Genomic DNA, 24,467 nt, shown 5'->3' on the forward strand with positions numbered 1-24,467 from the left:
GCAAGGTCCCACAATTAGCAAATTAAATAAATGACCAGATTGGTTGAGGTATAATGTTGGTCAGGACTCTGCTCTTCTTCAAAGTGCCATGGGAGCTTTTACCTCCATCTGAACGGGCAGACGGAGCCTTGATTTAGTATCTCATCTGAAAGACAGCAACTCTGATAATGCCGCACTCCTTCAGTACTGCACTGAAGTGTCGACCTCGATTATATTCTCAAGTCTCTGGAGTGCTTCATATTCCCAATAGAGATTACACATTGTCTCCTGCAGCACTTACCACAAAATGTTCTACATTGTCTCCAGTGGATCTTTCTGAAAGATTTTATTTTATTTGTGAATTGAAAAAAGTCTTGAGTACTGTGCTTTTTGTTGTTTATGATTATTTGGTAATTAAATTTAGTAAAAGAATTAAAACTTTATTTCCCACGTTGAAAGGCTGAAAGTGGAGTTGAGGGTGAAGATCAGCCATGATATTAAATAGCGGAGCAGGCTCGAGGAGCTGAATGACCTACTCCGGCTCCTATTTATGTTACAATTAATTTGGTGAAATAGAAAATGTAATCTTCCCTCGTCCCTACTGGTTTTCTACACCGCTTACCATTTCTTTGAAAGGTTGAACAGTCCAGTTGCCTGCAGGCCTTTGCCATTCATATTCCCCAGTGTACTTTAAGGTGCACCGAAATGTCTTGTGGGTGGGGGGCAGTTGGAGTATTAATGTGTGGAACGCACGGAGCATTTGGAGTATTAATGTGTGATGTCATGGCTTTGGTGGGATGGACTGTCAAATACCAACTTGTAATCTGGTTTTTGGAAGGACGGTCCAGATAAAGACCAAGTGCTTCTCACAGAAAGAAGGAAAAAGTTTTGGCCGATTTGACCCTGGGGCACTTGAATGCATTATTCCCTTTAAGCTTGAGGTCCCACGAAGCCAGTGAGCTGGCTTCACAATGCAAAAACAGCACATGCGTGGAAATTTAAATGGGCTGCAAGGCCCCAAAATAATTAGGGGAAACATTGCTTGTATGTTGTTCTAATGACTGGATCAGAGGGGGATTGGTGGAAGCTTGGTTGAAGGTAATATAGCAGAAAGGGTGGGGGAAGAGGAGGAATTGGCAAAAGGATGAAAATATCTAAAATTTGAATCAGTCTGGAATGGCCAGCTTGATGAATGTATCTCAATCCATTTCACAGGTATAGCACTGTATCTTGGTAAAGCAGAGCTCCTGAGCTGCAAGCATCATTATCATGATCATGTTCAGTTTACAGTGAATCTAGGCCAACAAGGAGAAATAGACTGCACCAAGGATCATGTCAGTTACACAGACCCATACAGAAACCAGACACTGGTAAAGTACAGCATGCATCTGTTGATTTAACTCTTTCAGGGCTACAATTGTGTGTTCCCATTTGACCAATATTCATCTGTTATACTTATGCATTTGTACTGTGTTCTTGCTGATTCTTCATGTGAGGGCTTAAATATGACTTTTAGCAAATAGAGCAGTTTCAGTCAGTAAGTTTTAGCTTTCTTAGTATCAATGAGATTGTCAGCAGATATTGACTATGCTTGAAGCAGTATCCAATACCTAAAGCTTGCTTTAGCCACAGTTAAGTTAGTGGAAAACAAAAACATGAAACTATGATAGTTGAAGTACTGATTGGCGTCTCTCATCCTGTATATTCAAGCATGGTGTGCTTTTAATTTTGACCAGTCTTGGCACAGTGATTGAACTTTCACCTCTGGGTTGTAGGTTCAAGCCCCACTTCAGAGACTTGAGCACATAATCTAGCTGACACTTCATTGCAGGCCTGAGGGAGTCTGAGGTGCCACCTTTCAAATGGGACATTAAACCTCTCGCAGGTAAATGTAGAAGATCCCATGGCACTCTTTGCAGAAGAGCAGGGGAGTTCTCCTGGTGTCCTGGCTAATATTTATTCCTCAACATCACTAAAACAAATTATCTGGTCATTAATTTCACTGCTGTTTGTGGGGCCTTACTGTGTGAAAATTGGCTGCCACATTTCCCTACATTAGAGAAATATTGTGAATAAATGGGAAAAATTAAAATTTGTGAGCAAGCCAAATGTCTTCTGTTAAGTTCAAGTAAGTCTTTCTGTGGCACAGGATGGTTTACAATCTGAAGACCAGCAGATAGGAATGAATGATGATGCCCAATTCTTCCTCGCTGTATTTTTAATGACTGCAGATTAAATTCCAAGCTCGCAACTTATGAAATTAATGGCTAGGAAAAGACCAGGTGGTCCATTAAGACTATGAAAGCCAGACCATCGGGGCTAAACACTTCTTCCTCCCCAGAACTCTTCACTCACCTCACACCCATGCGTGTTGTTTAGGAAATTTACTAGGCCATTTTAAATTCAATTTGTTGTTACTCTTTGTGACTGTAGAAATCTGCCCTGATTATCCGTGGACCACAAGATGTGAGAAAGAAGGAGCTGGTGTTCTTGCAGTTCCATCTAAATGAAACCGAAGAAGATTTTAGTGCAATCAGCTATCTCTTATTCTCATCATTCAAGGAGTTTCAAGAGAGGTGAGAAACTGGTATAGGGAGCACACCGAGTCTATCCTTCTGTGGGGAGGGGGGTGAAAAATAATTGCTACAGATTGAGCGTCCAAAATCCGGAGTTCCGGACTCGACAGTTTGGTGGCAGGGTCTTCCGGAATCCCTAAAACGTTCCGGAATCCGGACCAGCTGACCTCAGGGCCCCGCTGCTGCCCGATCTCTGGCCTCAACTTGCTGCCGCAGACCCTACCCTGCTACCGCACGCCTCGTCCACTCGCCGCCGCTGCCCTTATCTCGGGGCCTCCTCATAGGCCCGCCCCAACACCACCTCTACGGCGGGGCCCGCCGGCCCGAACACTTCCTTGGCGGCAGAGCCCCGCCCGAACAGCTCTATGGCGGCGGGCCCTGCCCGACGACCTCCTGGATAGGGCCGGCGACACGAACAGCTCCTAGGAGAGCAACACCATCTTCTCTCTTCCCCCACCGCCTTCCCCCCCCCCCCCCCTCCCCCCCCAGCTTTCTGACGTTCTGAAATCTGGAAATACCCAAACCTGGGCTTGGGTGTTTCCGGATTCATGACGTCAGAAAGATGTTCCAAAGTTCGGAAAACTGCAAAATCCGGAACGGCCTCGGTCCCAAGGGTTCCGGATTTGAGACGCTGCACCTGTACTTTGGAGTCTGTTATTGTTAAGGGCCACTTTTCAAATGGCTGAAGTACCTGTGCATCAAATCATGGCATCTGTCTGCAGTGAAAGATCAGTCAGACACATTTTAAATGTATTTACTCAACTTTATTTAGCAATATTATGTAGTTACCAAAATATCGTAAAATTCAACACAGTTCTTTATCAGCAGATGACATGTAAATTTAAATAGCTCCACGTTGTCAATTTATAATAAAAAAAATTGTGGCTAATTTATCCCATAGCATGGATTTTAGTAATTAATTATCCTCAGATAATGAAGCAGTCCATGCCCGGATGCAGCAAGACCTGAACAACATTCAGGCTTGGGCTGATGAGTGGTAAGTAAGATTCGTGCCACATAAGTGCCAGGCCGTGACTATCTCCAACGAAGAGTCTAAGCATTTTCCTTTGACATTCAATTACATTACCATTGCTGAATCCCCCACCAACATCCTGGGGATCACCATTGACCAGAAACCTAACTGGACCAGCTACATAAATACTGTGGCTACAAAAGGCTGGGTATTCTGTGGCGAGTGACTCACCTCCCAACTCCCCAAAGCCTTTCCACCATCTACAAGGCACAAGTCAGGAGTGTGATGGAATACTCTCCACTTGCCTGGATGAGTGCAGCACCAGCACTAAAGAAGCTCAACACCATTCAGGACAAAGTAGCCCGCTCGATTGGTATTCCATCTGCCACCTTAAGCATTTACTCATCCACTACTGGTGCACTGCATCAACTCGCCAAGGCGTCTTCGACAGCAGCTCCAAAACCCGCGCATGGGAATACTATTGCCTCCATCCTGACTTGGCAATATATTGCCATTCTTTCATCATCGCTGGGTCAAAATCCTGGAACTCCCTCCCTAACAGCACTATGGGAGTACCTTCACCACACAGACTGCAGCGATTCAAGAAGGTGGCTCATCACCACCTTCTCGAAGGCAATTAAGGATGGGCAATAAATGATGGTTTTGCCTGCGATGCCCACATCCTGTGAACGATTAATTAAAAATAAAAGATTTCTCGCCAGTAGTCTGGGGCAGGAATACTAACAGGTTCTAGAGAATTACATAGAATATACAGTGCAGAAACAGGCCATTTAGCCAAACTGGTCTATGCTGGTGTTTATGCTGCACCCATCCTACTTCATCTAACCATACCAGCATAACCTTCTATTCCTTTCTCCATCATATATTTAACTAACTTCCACTTACTATTATCTGTTTTTAGGAAACTGTCAAGTTTTCCTACTGCCTATAATGATGACAATAGGGAATTGCTGTTTATTGGAGTGCATTGGGAGAAGTACCAACATGTCAACTGATTTTCGGTTTTATATTGTGGGCAGTGATGAGGCCAGCCAGCTGGCAACCTTATTTCTCCACCACATATTTGGCAGTAACACGGCATCTTTTATTGTTAACAAGTTAATGTCGCATTTTAAACGTGACAAAGTTAAACTTTTGTTATACTGTGACACTAATTGATGAGCAAGGATGAACACTGGATGAATTCTGCTCTTTTATTGTTTTAGTTTAAGATAGCAGAGCAATTTCATAAACTGAGCAGTGAATATTGTGTTGGCACTTGTCTTTCAGTTCTGATAAAGCACAATTCATGCAGGACTGTGAACGTTCTTATTCGATCTGGACCTTTTCTGGGGGTTTTCGAACCTGGGTCAAAATGTCTCTGGTGAGAACGACCGAGAAAGATGGAAGTGAATCGGTGGAATTCAGACAAGAGGTAATGAGAGCACTGGGATTATGACCTGGATAGATCTGCTAATATTACAGGAATGTCACAATGTTATCTTTTTTTTTGTGTGTTCAAAGTTTTGCTACATCAAACAAATATAGGACTGATTTCTTGGCTCTAAGTCAGTAACATATTTGGAGTTAGTCTCCTTTCATTGCAATGTCATTGCAGTCTCTGACTCCTTTCTACTTTATTATGAACCAAACAAGCAGGTAGGAGAGTTGTAATTGATAACTTATTGGTATATTAAGTCTTTGATCAAACCCTGCAAGGGAAGGAAGGATGGCCATAGGAAAATACTTTGAAACAAAATCAGAAACAATTTGCATTTATGTAACACTTTTACCTTAATAAAACATCCCAAGACACATAACTGATGAGCAGTTGTGGGAGAATTAGACGATGTGATAGAAATTATGGTCAGTAGATGGCGTTTAAAGGGAGGCGGGAAATTAATAAAGCAAAGCGGTTTAGGGACGGTGTTCCAGAGTAAAACCTAGTCTGTAGCCAAGTGAAAAACATTGTGTAAGATTTGGATCACCGGTCACACACACATTACCTAAAGGATCTTGGGAGTTGTAAGGTGTCTTATTACAGTTTTAAGCACAATCAGATACTACATGCGATTGAGATAGACATACAACCCTGACAGATGAGAGCGATCTACGGCCCCGGAATGGAACAACTGGCTGGACGGGCGGTGAGGCAGAACTGTGGTCTCGAACTGGGTGGATCTCGGCAGCCTGCGGTAGCGGTCACTTCTGTTGGGTCGTCCCTCGAGCTATTGGAGGTGTTCATCCGTTGGCCAGCATCGATCCACCCCAGAGGTGAAGCTTGACCAAGGTATTAGGCTGTAGCCAGTGGGAATGCATAGGAAACCAGAATCTGAGGTGTGTAGGGCATGGATTGGGGCACAGGGCTGGAAGAAGTATAAGGGATTTGTAAACAACAGCTTGAAGCTGGCAAGAAGAGCATTTGAGAAGCTGAGTCTTGGGTAACAAAAGTGTGGATAAAGGTTTTAGCGGCAGACGGGGTGAGGTGAGGACAAAGAAGAGCAATGTTGCAGAACTGAAATATGCTGTCTTGGTGATTGGTGGTGTAGTGTCTCTGCACCTTGTTACAAACTCACACGAGGCATGTATATATCAGACACGGTCACTCTGTGACCTTCACTTTATTCCTAGGACCAAGGAGTCTTGACCCTGGGAGGGACCTCCCCTTTTATACCTGGAAACCCAGGTGAGGAGTGTCTCCCGCAAGCTCGCCCCCTGTGGTCAGGGTGTGCATTTCAAGGGTACAGGTACAGTGTGCATGAGTTACAGTTACATAACTATTGTCATTGCAAGATGGTGAAATACATGACATCACCTCCCCCCTTAAGTCTTTAAGTTCAGAGGTTAAGTCTATCGGGTGGTCGACGCTCTCTCGTGGAGTGCCGCAGTTGTGGCTCTGGTGGCTGAGCCTCAGCACGCGCCTCTGTCACTTGAGGTGATTCCGGCCTGTCCGGGCTGGCTTTCGGGACTGTTTATGCTGAGGGCTGTCTTTGTTGCTCGTACGCTGGCAGTGGTGTGGGTGCTATCTCATCATGCTCTTCTTCCGGTTCCTCTGTGTCTGCACTGAACCTTGTCTTTACTTGGTCCAAGTGTTTGCGGCATATCTGCCCATTGTTTTAGTCTGACCACCATAACCCTGTTTCCTTCTTTGCCAATTACTGTGCCCTCAAGCCATTTGGGTCCCAACGCATGGTTAAAAACAAATACCGGGTCCTTTATTTCTATACACCTCCCCTTTGAGCCTCGATCATGGAGCTCGGTTTGGGACTGGCGCTTGCCCTCAACAATTTCTGCCAGGGCTAAATGAATAAGGGACAGCCGCGTCTTGAGCGTGTGTTTCATGAGGAGTTCCGCTGGCGGGACTCCCGTGAGCGAGTGCGGCCAGGACCTGTAGGCCAGCAGGAGGCACGATGGGCGGTACTGAAGGGAGGGTCCTTGGATGCGTAGCATGTCCTGCTTTATGACTTGGACCGCCCGTTCCACCTGGCCATTGGAAGCCGGCTTGAACGGCGCTGTCCGGACATGCTTGATCCCATTGCCCGACATAAACTCCTGGAATTCATGGCTGGTAAAACACGGGCCATTGTCGCTGACTAGGATATCCGGCAAGCCGTGGGTCGCGAAAACTGTACGCAGACTCTCCACGGTGATGGATGTCGTGCACGAGTTCAATATGATGCACTCGATCCACCTCGAGTATGCATCGACACCAATCAGGAACATTTTCTCCATGAACGGGCCCACATAGTCTACGTGAATGCGTGACTATGGTCTGGTGGGCCAGGGCCACGGGCTGAGTGGGGCCTCCCTGGGGGCATTGCCCAGCTGGGCACACGTCGTGCACCTGCGAACACAGTGTTCCAGGTCTGAATCGATTCGTGGCCACCATACATGTGACCGGGCAATGGCCTTCATTAACACGATGCCAGGGTGCTCGCTGTGGAGTTCCCTGATGAATGCTTTCCTTCCTTTCTGGGGCATGACTACCCGGCTGCCCCATAACAGGCAGTCGGTTTGGATGGAGAGTTCATCCATCCGCCTCTGAAACGGCCTGACTTCCTCGGGGCACGCCCTGTGTGCGGGCGCCCAATTCCCAGTCAGGACATATTTCTTTATCATGGATAGGAGGGGGTCCCTGTTAGTCCAGAGTTTAATCTGTCAGGCTGTGATCGGGGAGCCCGCAGTGTCAAAAGCCTCAACGGCCATGACCATCTCGGCGCTCTGCTCCGCTGCCCCCTCAGTGGTGGCCAGTGGGAGCCTGCTGAGCCACCACTGAGGGTGTAGTCATACGCAGCCAGCATGAGGCCCATCGCTAAATGCGAGCTGACGCGTTAACGTTGACAGCCTTGCTATCGGACAACAGGGGTGTTAACGGCTTGTGGTCCGTCTCTAGCTCGAACGGTCTTCCGAAAATGTACTGGTGCACCTTTTTCACACCGTACACACACGCGAGTGCCTCCTTCTCGACCATGCCATATCCACGCTTTGCCTGGGAGAGCGACCTGGAGGCATAAGCCACCATTTGGAGTCGGCCGTCATCGTTGCCCTGTTGCAACATGCACCCAACCCCATAGGATGACGCATCGCATGTTACAACCAGTTTTTTTTACAGGGGTCATACAAAGTCAACAGTTTGTTGGAACACAGCAGCTTATTGAAAGCCCGTTCTTGACAGTCCCCCCAAAACCATTCACCTCCTTTACGGAGGAGCATGTGTAACGGCTCCAACAATGTGCTTAAGTTCGGCAGAAAGTTCCCAAAATAGTTCAAAAGTCCCAGGAATGATCGCAACTCCGACGTGTTGCCGGGCCTGGGCGCCCGGCGAATCGCCTCAGTTTTTGATTCAGTGGGTCGGATCCCGTCTGCGGCAACCCTCCTGCCCAGGAACTCGACCTCTGGGGCCAAAAACACACACTTGGCCTTTTTCAGCCACACTCCTACCCGATCCAATCGGCGTAGCACCTCCTCCAGGTTGCGAAGGTGTTCCTCAGTGTCTCGACCCGTTATAAGGATGTCGTCTTGGAATACAACCGTTCCAGGGATGGACTTGAGCAAGCTTTTTTTGTTTCGCTGAAAGATAGCTGCTGCTGAACAAATGCAAAATAATCCTTTGTGCATCGTGATAGTGGTCAGAAGCTTGGAATCTTCCGCCAGTTCCTGAGTCATGTAGGCCGAAGTGAGGTCCAGCTTCGTGAACAGCTTTCCACCTGCCAGCGTGGCAAAGAGGTCATCCGCTCTCGGAAGTGGGTATTGGTCTTGCAGTGACACTCGGTTAGAAAATAGGTGCAGGAGTAGGCCATTCGGCCCTTCTAGCCTGCACCGCCATTCAATGAGTTCATGGCTGAACATTCAACTTCAGTACCCTATTCCTGCTTTCTCGCCATACCCCTTGATCCCCCTAGCAGTAAGGACCTCATCTAACTCCTTTTTGAATATATTTAGTGAATTGGCCTCAACAACTTTCTGTGGTAGAGAATTCCACAGGTTCACCACTCTCTGGGTGAAGAAGTTCCTCCGCATCTCGGTCCTAAATGGCTTACCCCTTATCCTTAGACTGTGACCCCTGGTTCTGGACTTCCCCAACATTGGGAACATTCTTCCTGCATCTAACCTGTCTAACCCCGTCAGAATTTTATATGTTTCTATGAGGTCCCCTCTCATTCTTCTGAACTCCAGTGAATACAAGCCCAGTTGATCCAGTCTTTCTTGATAGGTCAGTCCCGCCATCCCGGGAATCAGTCTGGTGAACCTTCGCTGCACTCCCTCAATAGCAAGAATGTCCTTCCTCAGGTTAGGAGACCAAAACTGTACACAATACTCCAGGTGTGGCCTCACCAATGCCCTGTACAACTGTAGCAACACCTCCCTGCCCCTGTACTCAAATCCCCTTGCTATGAAGGCCAACATGCCATTTGCTTTCTTAACCGCCTGCTGCACCTGCATGCCAACCTTCAATGACTGATGTACCATGACACCCAGGTCTCTTTGCACCTCCCCTTTTCCTAATCTGTCACCATTCAGATAATAGTCTGTCTCTCTGGTTTTACCACCAAAGTGGATAACCTCACATTTATCCACATTATACTTCATCTGCCATGCATTTGCCCACTCACCTAACCTATCCAAGTCGCTCTGCAGCCTCACAGCATCCTCCTCGCAGCTCACACTGCCACCCAACTTAGTGTCATCCGCAAATTTGGAGATACTACATTTAATCCCCTCATCTAAATCATTAATGTACAGTGTAAACAGCTGGGGCCCCAGCACAGAACCTTGCGGTACCCCACTAGTCACTGCCTGCCATTCTGAAAAGTCCCCATTTACTCCTACTCTTTGCTTCCTGTCTGACAACCAGTTCTCAATCCATGTCAGCACACTACCCCCAATCCCATGTGCTCTAACTTTGCACATCAATCTCTTGTGTGGGACCTTGTCGAACGCCTTCTGAAAGTCCAAATATACCACATCAACTGGTTCTCCCTTATCCACTCTACTGGAAACATCCTCAAAAAATTCCAGAAGATTTGTCAAGCATGATTTCCCTTTCACAAATCCATGCTGACTTGGACCTATCATGTCACCTCTTTCCAAATGCACTGCTATGACATCCTTAATAATTGATTCCATCATTTTACCCACTACCGATGTCAGGCTGACCGGTCTATAATTCCCTGTTTTCTCTCTCCCTCCTTTTTTAAAAAGTGGGGTTACATTGGCTACCCTCCACTCCATAGGAACTGATCCAGAGTCAATGGAATGTTGGAAAATGACTGTCAACGCATCCACTATTTCCAAGGCCACCTCCTTAAGTACTCTGGGATGCAGTCCATCAGGCCCTGGGGATTTATCGGCCTTCAATCCCATCAATTTCCCCAACACAATTTCCCGGCTAATAAGGATTTCCCTCAGTTCCTCCTCCTTACTAGACCCCCCGACCCCTTTTATAACCGGAAGGTTGTTCGTGTCCTCCTTCGTGAATACCGAACCAAAGTACTGGTTCAATTGGTCCGCCATTTCTTTGTTCCCCGTTATGACTTCCCCTGATTCTGACTGCAGGGGTTGATGGTGGCTTTGTAGTCGCCACAAATCCTAACCGAGCCATCTGCTTTGCGGACAGGAACAATGGGACTTGCCCAGTCGCTGAATTCAGCGGCCGAAATTATGCCCTCTCTGAGCAGCCTGTCCAGTTCACTTTCAATTTTCTCATGTATGGCACCGCTCTGGCTTTGTGGTGCACTGGTCTGGCGTTCGGAGTGATGCGTATCACTACTTTAGTGCCTTTGACCGTTCCAACACCGGGTTGAAAGGGTGACTCGAATTTTTGCAATACCTGCGAGCGTGAACTTCGCTCCACGGATGAAATGGCGTGCACATCCCCCCCATTTCCAATTCATCTCAGCTAGCCAACTCCTCCCCAAAAGCGCAGGGCCATTTCCCGGAACAATCCAGAGTGGCAGCTGATTCTGTAATCCATTGTGCGTTACCACCAAGTTTGCACTGCCCAGCACTGGGATGATCTCTTTTGTGTACGTACGTAGCTGCATCTCAATGCGTTCCAGTTTGGGCCTGTTAGCTCTGTGTGGCCATAGTCTCAAATTGTTGGGCGCTCATGAGTGACTGACTAGCTCCCGTATCCAGCTCCATGTGCACCGGGATGCCATTCAGTAAGACTTTCATCATCATGGGTGGCGTTTTAGTGTATGAGCTGTGGACGTCAGCCACATGAACTCTCTGAACTTCAGCATCCATGGTTTTTCCCCAGGCCTCATCCTGCATTGCAGACCCCTCGTTTGGTTCCTCTGTCTCGCAGACTAGCCTCGCTACTGCCTTTTTGCACATCCTGGCCAAGTGTCCACTGACAGTACAAATCCTACAGGTATAAAGCTGGAACCTGCAGCTTTTGGCAGTGTGACTACCCCCACACCTCCAGCATGAGCTGAGATTGCTGTTAACAAAAGGACTATTCCCAGGCATTCCCTTCTGATGGCCTGTTTGGCTGTTTCTAAGCACTCTGATGGAGGGTGTTATTGGTCCCATCACGGGATGCATTGTTCTCGTGATGGCGTGAATTACCGATCCCCTTTCCATTGTCCCTGTTGTGGGCCCACCCTGGAGCTTGTTGCCTGCCTGGGCGGTGTTGAATTGCCCTTGCCTGCCTGCCTGGGTGGTGTCGAATTGCCCTTGCCTACCTGCGGGGTTCTGTATCACTTTTGCAACATGAGCTCCCTGGTTCATCGCAATGTTAAAACCAGGGCTGCGTGTGTAAATTAGCTTGGTCTCCTCTTCCCCTGCCATAAAGGTCTGAGCTATCAACGCTGCCCTTCTAAAGTCAAGTCCTTAGTCTTTATGAGCTTCCTGAAAATGCCGACATGATTAATGCCCTCTATGAAAAGGTCCCTTAACATCACCCCCCTGCAGGCATCGGAGAACTTGGAGACTGGCCAAACTCCACAGTTCCACCACGAAGTCAGACGTTTTGACCCTCCCGATGCCGGAGAGAGTAGAACCGGTGCCGGGCCATGTGTACGCTACTTGCCAGCTTGAGATGCTCGCTGATCAGCTGGCTGAGCTCTTCGAGGGACTTGTCCGCTGGCTTTTGGGGTGCAAGCAGGTCTTTCATCAGCGCATACATCTGTGGACCACAGCTGGTCAGTAGATGCGCCCTCCGCTTGTCAGCCGCTGTCTCTTCCAGCCAGTCCTTTGTGACAAAGCTCTGCTGGAGTCTTTCCACAAAGTTGTCCCAGTCCTCACCCACACAGTAACATTTCTCTGTGCCACTGGTGGCCATCCTTGTTCGGTGATTTCCGTTTCTCATCGCCAAATGTAGTATCTCTGCACCTTGTTACAAACTCACACGAGGCATGTATATATCAGACATGGTCACTCTGTGACCTTCACTTTATTCCCAGGACCAAGGAGTCTTGACCCTGGGTGGGACCTCCCCTTTTATACCTGGAAACCCAGGTGAGTCTCTCCCGCAAGCTCACCCTCTGAGGTCAGGGTGTGCATTTCAAGGGTTACAGGTACAGTGTGCATGAGTTACAGTTACATAACTATTGTCATTGCAAGATGGTGAAATGCATGACAGGTGGGGTAAGAAGTTTGAATCTCACTTCAGATTGAACAACACACTGAGGTTGCACACTATCTGATTTAACATGATCACCAGGGAGGAGGATGGAATTGGAAGCAAAGGTACAGCATTTGTGGTGCGAGGCAAATAGGATGTCTTCAGTTTTCTTGATGTTCTACTAGCTTACCCATGACTTGATGTCAAATTGACAGTTAGACAACATGGTGGAATCTAGGGCTGTGGTTAAGAGGTAGTGCTTTGTCGTCGGCATCCATATGAAAATGGATAACCTGTCAACAGGTAATAACTCTAAGGGAAAGAATGTTCACAAGAAAAGGGAGATCATCAATGATCATATGAATCTGGTCTTGGCTCTGTTTAGCCATCATGGTTTTGATCTTTAACATTCATTTGTTAAAACGCTCTGACTCAGTCAGCCTTTGGTCACAAGGTCCTCTATATCTGGTACATGTATGAGTGCTTAGAGTGGACTAAACATCTACTTTCTATTAGTGATTTGAGTTACTAGATTTGGATCTGTGCCAACACACCAATGAGCCATGATTACCTCGATCACCCTTTCAAAAGAAGAACTTGTATTTTTAAAGCATTTTAACACATCACTTAAAAATGTTCCAAAGCATTTTGCAACAATAATTACTTTAGAAGTGCCGTACTGTTATATAAGCAAATGTGGCAGCCAATGTGCACACCGCAAGGCTCCACACGCAGCAAATGAGGGAGGAGTGTTGCCTGAGGAAGGATTGCTGACATGACGCTGGGAAAACTCCCTGTTCCTCATCAATTAGAGCCACGGTTTATTTAGGGGGAAAAGTTCAGCTGCTTAGCGCCTCCTGTTACCGCCTGCGGGTTGCTAACAGAATGCTAAGGGGTTAACAACCGGGTGCGGCAAATTCAGTGACCCCCCCCGCAAACGTCAGTGCTGGTTTAGCACTAGCTCTTATTGCTCGGCCTCTAGCGTCTCGCAGATCGTGATGTCAAAGTGCGCAACGCCCCGTTACCGCCCAGCATGTGAAATTGCCAGTCCGAGAGGCGGGAGTGCGTGGTGTCGGAGCGGCCTATAAAGGCCCAGGTGCGTGGAGAGGCGGCGGGAATGCGTGGTGTCGGAGCGGCCTATAAAGGTCCAGGTGCATGGAGAGGCGGCGGCAGTCCGAGAGGCGGGAGTGCTTGGTGTCGGAGCGGCCTATAAAGGCCCAGGTGCGTGGAGAGGTGGCAGCAGTCTGAGAGGCGGGAGTGCGTGGTGTCGGAGCGGCCTATAAAGGCCCAGGTGCGTGGAGAGGTGGCAGCAGTCTGAGAGGCGGGAGTGCGTGGTGTCGGAGCGGCCTATAAAGGCCCAGGTGCGTGGAGAGGTGGCAGCAGTCTGAGAGGCGGGAGTGCGTGGTGTCGGAGCGGCCTATAAAGGCCCAGGTGCGTGGAGAGGTGGCAGCAGTCTGAGAGGCGGGAGTGCGTGGTGTCGGAGCGGCCTATAAAGGCCCAGGTGCATGGAGAGGCGTGGCTGGTGCAGCTGCAGCGGGGAGAGAAGGCAAAAAAGTAGTAGAAAGAAATTGGTGACGTCGCAGCCAAAGGGGTAAGTGATTGGCTGGTGATTGGTGAGTAGCTTTTCTTCTTTTTTATATCAGTAAGTAACCTGTTGCACTTAATTTGGCGACAACAATGTTATCTAAAGGTTAAGTCATGGCAGGAGAGCTCGGACATGTGATGTGCTCCTCCTGTACCATGTGGGAACTCGGACACTTCCGGTGTTCCTGACAACCACGTGTGCGAGAAGTGTATCCGCCTCCAGCTCCTGACGGACCGCGTTGCGGAATTGGAGCTGAGGGTGGATTCATTCTGGAGCATCCACGATGCTGAGAATGATGTGAGTAGCACGTGTAGCGAGTTGGTCTTACCGCAGGTGGAGGGTCCACAGCCAGATAAGGAATGGAAGACCAACCGGAAGAGCAGTGCAAGGAAGGTAGTCATCCCCCTGCAAAACAGATACACCGCTTTGAGTACTGTTGAGGGGGATGACTTATCAGGGGAGAGCAGCAGCAGCCAAGTTCAAGGCACCGTGGCTGGCTCTTCTGCACAGGAGGGCAGGAAAAAGAGTGGGAGAGCGATAGTGATAGGGGATTCGATTGTAAGGGGAATAGATAGGCGTTTCTGCGGCTGCAACCGAGACTCCAGGATGGTATGTTGCCTCCCTGGTGCAAGGGTCAAGGATGTCTCGGAGCGGGTGCAGGACATTCTGAAAAGGGAGGGTGAACAGCCAGTTGTTGTGGTGCACATTGGTACCAACGATATAGGTAAAAAAACGGGATGAGGTCCTAGGAGACGAATTTAAGGAGCTAGGAGCTAAATTTAAAAAGTAGGACCTCAAAAGTAGTAATCTCGGGATTGCTACCAGTGCCACATACTAGTCAGAGTAGGAATTGCAGGATAGCTCGGATGAATACGTGGCTTGAGCAGGGAGGGATTCAAATTCCTGGGGCATTGGAACCAGTTCTGGGGGAGGTGGGACCAGTACAAACCGTACGGTCTGCACCTAGGCAGGACTGGAACCAATGTCCTACGGGGAGTGTTTGCTCGTGCTGTTGGGGAGGAGTTAAACTAATATGGCAGGGGGATGGGAACCAATGCAGGGAGACAGAGGGAAACAAAATGGAAACAGAAGCAAAAGGCAGAAAGGAGATGAGTAAAAGTGGAGGGCAGAGAAACCCAAGGCAAAAAACAAAGGGTCACTGTACAGCAAAATTTTAAAGGGTCAAAGTGTAATAAAAAGGCAAGCATGAAAGCTCGGTGCCTCAATGCAAGGAGTATTCGGAACCCAGGAGAGGGCTCTGAGCTAGTTAGATTGGGTGAGAGCTCAGATGAACAGGACCCCAAGAAAGAATGCAAAAGGCAGGAGGCAACAGAGCAGAGGAGCACTGGGGTAAGTATAAATCACAAGGTGATAGGAAGGGACAATATGTATGAATATAAAGGGGCTGCAGGAGGGGTCAAAACTAAAAATCGTGGTTTAAAAACTAGTATTAAAACACTCTACCTAAACGCACGCAGCATTCGAAATAAAGTAAATGAGTTGACGGTACAAATCATTACAAATGGGTATGATTTGGTGGCCATTACAGAAACGTGGTTGCAGGGTGGCCAAGACTGGGAATTAAACATACAGGGGTATCTGACAATTCGGAAAGATAGACAAGAAGGGAAAGGAGGAGGGGTAGCTCTGTTAATAAAAGATGATATCAGGGCACTTGTGAGAGATGATATTGGCTCTAATGAACAAAATGTTGAATCATTGTGGGTGGAGATTAGAGATAGTAAGGGAAAAAAGTCACTGGTAGGCGTAGTTTATAGGCCCCCAAATAATAACTTCACGGTGGGGCGGACAATAATCAAGGGAATAATGGAGGCATGTGAAAAAGGAACAGCAGTAATCATGGGGGATTTTAGCCTACATATCGATTGGTCAAATCAAATCGCATGGAGTAGCCTTGAGGAGGAATTCATAGAATGCATACGGGATTGTTTCTTAGAACAGTATGTTACAGAACCTACAAGGGAGCAAGCTATCTTGGATCTGGTCCTGTGTAATGAGACAGGAATAATAAATGATCTCCTAGTAAAAGATCCTCTCGGAATGAGTGATCACAGTATGGTTAAATTTGTAATACAGATTGAGGGTGAGGAAGTAGTGTCTCAAATGAGCATACTATGCTTAAACAAAGGGGCTTACAGTGGGATGAGGGCAGAGATGGCTAAAGTAGACTGGGAACACAGACTAAACGGTGGCAGAATTGAGGAACAGTGGAGGACTTTTAAGGAGCTCTTTCAAAGTGCTCAACAAAAATATATTCCAGCAAAAAAGAAGGGCGGAAAGAGAAGGGATAACCAGTCGTGGATAACCAAGGAAATAAAGGAGAGTATCAAATTAAAAACCAATGCGTATAAGGTGGCCAAGGTTAGTGGGAAAATAGAAGATTGGGAAAATTTTAAACGACAGCAAAGAATGACTAAGAAAGCAATAAAGAAAGGAAAGATAGATTATGAAAGTAAACTTGCGCAAAACATAAAAACAGATAGTAAAAGCTTTTACCGATTTATATAAAACGGAAAAGAGTGACTAAAGTAAATGTTGGTCCCTTAGAAGATGAGAAGGTGGATTTAATAATGGGAAATGTGGAAATGGCTGAGACCTTAAACAATTATTTTGCTTCGGTCTTCACAATGGAAAACACAAAAACCATGCCAAAAATTGCTGGTCCCGGGAATGTGGGAAGGGAGGACCTTGAGACAATCACTATCACTAGGGGGGTAGTGCTGGACAGGCTATTGGGACTCAAGGTAGACAAGTCCCCTGGTCCTGATGAAATGCATCCCAGGGTATTAAAAGAGATGGCGGAAGTTATAGCAGATGCATTCGTTATAATCTACCAAAATTCTCTGGACTCTGGGGAGGTACCATCAGATTGGAAAGCAGCTAATGTAATGCCTCTGTTTAAAAAAGGGGGGCAGACAAAAGGCAGGTAACTATAGGCCGGTTAGTTTAACATCTGTAGTGGGGAAAATGCTTGAAGCTATCATTAAGGAAGAAATAGCGGTACATCTAGATAGGAATAGTGCAATCAAGCAGACGCAACATGGATTTATGAAGGGGAAATCATGTTTAACTAATTTACTGGAATTCTTTGAGGATATAACGAGCATGGTAGATAGAGGTGTACCGATGGATGTGGTGTATTTAGATTTCCAAAGGGCATTCGATAAGGTGCCACACAAAAGGTTACTGCAGAAGATAAAGGTACGCGGAGTCAGAGGAAATGTATTAGCATGGATCAAGAATTGGCTGGCTAACAGAAAGCAGAGAGTCGGGATAAATGGGTCCTTTTCGGGTTGGAAATCGGTGGTTAGTGGTGTGCCACAGGGATCGGTGCTGGGACCACAACTGTTTACAATATACATAGATGACCTGGAAGAGGGGACAGAGTGTAGTGTAACAAAATTTGCAGATGACACAAAGATTAGTGGGAAAGCGGGTTGTGTCGAGGACACCGAGAGGCTGCAAAGAGATTTAGATAGGTTAAGCGAATGGGCTAAGGTTTGGCAGATGGAATACAATGTCGGAAAATGTGAGGTCATCCACCTTGGAAAAAAAAACAGTAAAAGGGAATATTATTTGAATGGGGAGAAATTACAACATGCTGCGGTGCAGAGGGACCTGGGGGTCCTTGTGCATGAATCCCAAAAAGTTAGTTTGCAGGTGCAGCAGGTAATCAGGAAGGCGAATGGAATGTTGGCCTTCATTGCGAGAGGGATGGAGTACAAAAGCAGGGAGGTCCTGCTGCAACTGTACAGGGTATTGGTGAGGCCGCACCTGGAGTACTGCATGCAGTTTTGGTCACCTTACTTAAGGAAGGATATACTAGCTTTGGAGGGGGTACAGAGACGATTCACTAGGCTGATGCCGGAGATGAGGGGGTTACCTTATGATGATAGATTGAGTAGACTGGGTCTTTACTCGTTGGAGTTCAGAAGGATGAGGGGTGATCTTATAGAAACATTTAAAATAATGAAAGGGATAGACAAGATAGAGGCAGAGAGGTTGTTTCCACTGGTCGGGGAGACTAGAACTAGGGGGCACAGCCTCAAAATATGGGGGAGCCAATTTAAAACCGAGTTGACGAGGAATTTCTTCTCCCAGAGGGTTGTGAATCTGTGGAATTCTCTGCCCAAGGAAGCAGTTGAGGCTAGCTCATTGAATGTATTCAAATCACAGATAGATAGTTTTTTAACCAATAAGGGAATTAAGGGTTACGGGGAGCGGGCGGGTAAGTGGAGCGGAGTCCACGGCCAGATCAGCCATGATCTTGTTGAATGGCGGAGCAGGCTCGAGGGGCTAGATGGCCTACTCCTGTTCCTAATTCTTGTGTTCTTATGTTCCCCCTGCTATATTGCCGGGCGTGAACAACGACGGAAGAGGAAGAGGAGGTGTTGTCAACTCGGCTGGCCACTTGGCGAGCGCTAATTAAAGTGAATGGTTTCAGGTATTCATGTAGGCCAACCTCTGTTATTTGCACCAGTGTGGTGCCTGCTGAAGTTTTTGATGTTTCATGGCTCAAGATGTCCAAGCTCTCCACTCTGAGTGTTTGGGGCTGTAATGGCAGTCGCGCAGGTCGCCTTGCAATACAGAAATGCTGAGAAGTAGGTTGTACAGCATCATTGGCCTTCCCTTTAAGCGAGGGAAGCAGCTTCTGATGTCGTTAGTATTGCGCTCCACATTGATTAGCGCTCTGTTATTATCATCCCGCTCTCGGACTTTAGCGCCCTAAGAGAAGTGGTTAGTGCTTGATTTAGCGCTCCTCTTCCCTCCTGGAATGCTAAAGCTGAGTCTCACGGCAGGAAAGAATCATTAGCACCTGGTGCTACTTTTTCTACTTTTCAAAAGTTAGTAGGGTGCTACGGAATTTCTAGCCCTTCATATCCACCTAAGCTACAGGAGCAGGCAGATAGTACCTTGGGTTTTAATTTCTCATTAAGAGCATGACAACCCAGACTGCTGCATTCCTTCATTGTATTGCAGACTATGTGATTATTTTGGAGTTGGGCTTGAAATCACAATGAAGTGAGAGCTCTACCAACTGAACCAAGCTGGCACCTATGCATTTTGTGGAGGTTTGCATCATTTATAACTTCAGATTCACTTGGAATGGGCATCTGACATTCAGACTGAAGTCCAATAAATCCATTTAGACCTACACTGTCCCAATCTGAATACATTTTGAAATTACAGTGGGAACGAACATTCATTTGATGTTTGCTTTTATTCTAAACTACCCTCTTACTGTTCACACAGTCTACTCTTGTGAGATATAATGAACACCGGCCTGATTCTGAACAAACTGACCAGTTGTTCTTTGTTGTATTTGAGTGGAAGGATCCTTTCATTCAGGAAGTCCGAGACGTAAGTATGTTCAGCTTTCACTGTCTTTTTATATTTTAATTGGCTGAGTGACTGGGGAAGAGCCACATGGAGGCTCCACAGTTTTCCAGAGAGCAGGGAATATTTGAAGGAAAGCTGCCATGGACCATTCTGCTACATCTCCAAGTGGTCATCTCAAGTGGCACAGGCAATGTTTCCTGCTTTATACTTGGCTCTGTTTTTGTGAAATAAGTGAAGAGGAAAATATAACTTCTAGAAATTATGGGCCAATTAAGTAAAATATAATTTGGTTTAAATTACCATGGAACAAACAAATACAATAATTAAATTGTTCATGGGGTAACAAGTTGGTGCAAATCACCATTGTGACTTGTGCTTGTGGCACTAGTATATTTACTGGTACTCTAGAAAGTAAATTATTACATGCATCTAATGTAAACTCTTGCATGCTGCATAAAAGTCCCAAACTGTCTGGAGTAATTTATTTGATTTTGAATGTTTGCAGATAATCACAGCCAATCAGTGGAACACGATTGCCATCCTGTGCGGTGTCTTCTTGGCTTTGTTCAAGGCAGCAGAGTTTGCAAAGATGAGTGTTAAGTGGATGATCAAAATTAAAAAGAGGCAACAAAAGCGTAAGACCCAGGAACTGAACCAGATGAGTTAAACTGAGGACCCAATTTGAGCCCCTTGAGGGGGGATGTAGTTGTGATCCTCTATCTCCCTCCCACTCAGTACTTCAGTTGTATGTTGGTGTGGAGCTGTGTGCTCCATCATGAAAACCAGGCCATCTGTATTCCTTTTATGGCAGGATGTCGACATTTTAAGAGGGATGTTACCATGAAACAGCTGCCAGTAATAATATGAAACCTTACTGATGGGTTACGATACTTCAGACTTGGGCAGTGTGAAAGTGTTTTTTGATTTTTTTCATTTTCAATTTGTTTATTAAGCTTATAGAAAGGCTTAAATAAAAGGAATTTAACAAAGTAGCATACCATCTCCAACAGCATAGTTACTTTCTAATTCTGTCAGTCTTTTTAGGATTGTGGTTCACTATGGTGCGACTTAAGGCACATATTTCACATTCTCCAGGTGAATGAGAGCGGGGTTTCATAATTTATTGATCAGTTCAATAGGTGGGATTTGTGCTTCTGTTGTCTTATTTATTGTTGCTTGACTAGTGATTGACATTCACAGGTTTTTGGTGGTGAGGCAGCTTTAGGGCACTGCAAAGTACATGGATGTGCAGTGATCCCAGTAAAAAGATAAAAAAATGGACCCAAGTACAAAATTAATGTTTAAATGCTGCTAGTAATCACTGTGTACTGTGTTTATAATAAATGATATAGTTTTTGAATTATCCTCAGTGACGACTTATAATGCACAGTAAGTTCAGTTGCATCCATATCACTGACAACTTCAAGTAAATAGAAGCTCTAATTTGTGTGTAATTTGATAAAATATGACTGCTGGAGGACTGGATCTACTTTAGGAATCATGATGGCTGTTTTAAGCAGTTGTTAGAGGATTGTGTGTTTTTTTTAAAGAAATGTATTATGAACGTAAACACCACTAGAGCAGTTGAACTCAGTTAATGTTGGATCCAAGACAATAAGAAAGATTTCCACATGTAATGAGCTCACCTTCATATGATTGAAGTGAAATGTGATGAATGCTACATAAGATTTATGTTGTATTCGCCACAGCCATGTATTGTATATTCATGCAGATTTTAAATAGACATCTTTAATGAACTATGTTACAATTATTTCACACAAGTGACTTTCTCTCTGATTCTAAAACACTGCATCCCTGCAAATGGCACTCTGGATTTAAATGTCTTTTTAATGGAATATTTTTTTAGCTTGGATGTCAAAAGCGTGCTATGGGTAGTGCAGAGGGCTTGCATTTTGGATCTCTTATGCACTGAAGTCGCATTACTGGAATCTGAACTTGAAAGTACTGCATGTCAGTCAGTTAGCGTACTTAACAGTACATCTTTTGTAGTATTTAAGGCCAACCCTTTCCATATATGGACCAGAGGTTCTTCAATGATATGTATATGTAGAACATCAAAAGTATCAGGATAATTAGCTCTAAGATTGATGGACAGAATCTATAACCACACCAACAGTAGGCAGGGAAGGAGTGAGTATTATTTGAAGGGCCAGCCATCTTGCATTGCTTGCAATGATGCGGTGTCAGATTAAAGAATGACATTAGCAGAGGCCTGGGAACAGGTCTTCAAAAATAACTCTTAGCTGGGAATGGGGTGTGCCTGGGAAAACTACACGAGAAAAGATTAATGATATGGCTTTTGTGGTAAAAATAATACTGACGCTATCAACGCTCACCATTATTAAAGTGTAAATCAGACAGCAACTTCCGGCGACCGTACAGTAAGGATTCCTCATTGTGATTGGTCAAGGAGATGCACACTTGCCCTGTTCACACTGTTTCCAGATCCCCTGTAGAGGGTGCCATGCTGAAATGGATTTCTAATCACCGCAACTTCCAATGCAAGCAACCATGGAAAGTCTGTGGGCAAGTGTAAGCGTAATGAACGGCTCGTGCCGTTCGTTCGCTGCTGACTGCAAAATCCAGGCCAATAAATTACAAAAGTAAATGTTAACGCTTCCAGTATTTTTCAGTGTAGTGATTTCAACAATGTTCCTCATTTGAAATATAATTTAAAAAACGTCATTTATGTGGAATTGCATCTTAATCACTATGTTAAGTGGCTCTTTAACAGTTGTTAAAAATAAGGGGCTTAAAAATCCGCAGGTCTTTGTCTCTGGCATAAGTGCTGGGAACCTCCACCAATGACCCCCCTCAGACTTTCTCTCGGTGAAGGAGGATTCCCTATTTAAACAATCCAGGTGGACACCCGCAGCACTGAAGGTACATCTCGGGTACCTGCCAGTTTGGGAAGACTGCAGAATGCAGCAATGACTGCCTATTCTGGCTGAGGGAGTTGGGTGCCCCTCTCCACTGCCCCCCCCCCCCCCCCTTGCCCCGTATGCTGGCTCATTGGGACTGATAAGCCCCCTTTAGATAGGACCAAGACAAATCACTGGTCAGAATTTTTGTTTTCAGTGATTCATATTAGAACCCAAGCATGATCCTTTGTGGGCCACACTTGTGCCTCTGAACCAGCCGGTGCACCTCCTTTCACAGCGCATACTGGATGCTGCTGTTCTGTCAAGACGGGAATGAAGAAATTTCCAGCTGGGAAGTTCCCCTCACCCGCCGACGTGTGGATTTTATTTGGACGGATGGAACTTCTGTCCCAAACCTAACTGGCAGAGAAGACCACGACCCAATGTATGCTGCTTATGGGCTATTCTGGGCCTTCCATCAAATTAGACCTGAAGTGGGAGTGCATCAGAACACCCAATGTTATTCAAGCTGTTTCTTTTTTTTTTAATTAGAATCCTGGTAGAACTTTACATCCACTAAAGGTTTAATCCTAACTTTGTGTGGTATACACATTCGGGACAGCTTAAATATGGTAAATACTGTAGCATCATCTTACCAATTTATAATATATTGACTTTCATCAGGACACTTGGGAGGTCTAAGTCTCAACAAATAATTATCCATTCATTGAAACCTCTTTGGATAAAAGGATACCTGATAAAATGCAGAAATTTGCCCATCTTTCTAGTGGAAATGCAACATCATGTAAGATGGTTTGAAGATAAATCCATTTTTTAATGAAACAAAACCAGCATTTCTTTTACAATCCTTGAAGGCTGTGAGAAATAAAACTTAGATTTAAGGACTGCTTTCTATTATTGAGAGAAAGTTATCTATAGATTGTAGCTTGTTTGTCTTGAAACAGGCTAAACAGTGAATACAGATTTACTGCATCATTGGTTAACTGGCAGTTGTAATGCTGGCTTCCTATTCTGGGTGGTCATGTAGGTTCAATGTGCACGAACCAATTCCTCCCTTTCAGATTTGTTTTGGATTACTAGACTAAGCTTGAAATAATGTTAGTGTTCTGACATTAATTATTGAACTACAATAGTTTATAAAATGTGTTTAATGAGACAATAATCTATTGTGAAATGTTCCTAAATTATTTTTGCATAGCTAAAATGCAAAACCAAGTTTGCAAATTAATAAAGGAGCTGATGCTTACAAAATGTGTATATGACCAAGTTTTTTTTGTAAAAAGTGCTGTCATTTTTGCTGTGGTAAATTTTGTATTAAAACTGAATGATGTCAGTAATGGATTGAATGTTTTGTTTCCTTTTTAAACTGTCCTCTGTTTCAGTATTACTTCTTATATCCAGTATTACTGATGATTTCAGGATCCATGTTCTTGTTGGATGGGAAATTACTAATGTGTTCCATTACTGAAGGAAATTTGGTGTGTAAGTTAAATGCTGTTGCAAAAGATGTATCAAATTAAAGATGCTGATGCAGTAAATGGTCAAGGCATTTAACATTCCTGGTATTGTAAAGCCCCAACAATAGTTATGTGCAGGACTTTCCAGTTGGCTGATCTGCAGGTGCTTCAGTCATAGCCCAAGGCTGCTCATTTCAAGGCATGCTGTAGATCATGTAAATTAATTTGGTGTATTATTTATGCCTCCAATTGGCAAATCAGTGGTGACTATAACAATGGATACTGTCTTTGCAGTTTGTGGTATTACTAAGCCGTAATAGTTCAGGCACTCTTGGCTGAGGCCGTCTGGCAAATCTTAATGAAAATTTCCAGCAATTATTTGGGCTTTGGAACATGAACATCTGAAATCAACCTGCCGCTCAACAGATTACAACTCCAGTTGCAGACCCCAGAATCTGCAATGAGTAGTACGGGGGGAAATAATAAAAGCATTTTCCTCCTTCTCCAGCTGGAAGGTAGTTATGAAGACTGCAACAAGTTTAGTTGGTCTTCAGGGTGTTGAC

At 45.5% G+C, this 24,467-nt stretch overlaps 1 protein-coding gene across 3 annotated transcripts in view; it reads left to right on the plus strand.

Annotated features, from left to right (window-relative positions):
- Positions 1-21,301, plus strand: part of pacc1 (proton activated chloride channel 1) — a 243,133-nt gene extending 221,832 nt beyond the window's left edge. For all 3 annotated transcript variants that reach the window (XM_070889503.1, XM_070889504.1, XM_070889502.1), the window contains exons 4-8: positions 1,195-1,349; positions 2,413-2,555; positions 4,819-4,963; positions 19,458-19,565; positions 20,050-21,301. In XM_070889503.1, coding sequence (XP_070745604.1) covers positions 1,195-1,349; positions 2,413-2,555; positions 4,819-4,963; positions 19,458-19,565; positions 20,050-20,211 — 713 coding nt within the window. In that variant the 3' untranslated portion in view covers positions 20,212-21,301. The remainder of the gene's footprint in view (positions 1-1,194; positions 1,350-2,412; positions 2,556-4,818; positions 4,964-19,457; positions 19,566-20,049) is intronic.
- The last annotated feature ends 3,166 nt before the right edge of the window (positions 21,302-24,467 follow it).

The sequence above is a fragment of the Pristiophorus japonicus genome, chromosome 9 (assembly GCF_044704955.1).
Source record: "Pristiophorus japonicus isolate sPriJap1 chromosome 9, sPriJap1.hap1, whole genome shotgun sequence".
NCBI lineage: Eukaryota > Metazoa > Chordata > Chondrichthyes > Pristiophoridae > Pristiophorus > Pristiophorus japonicus.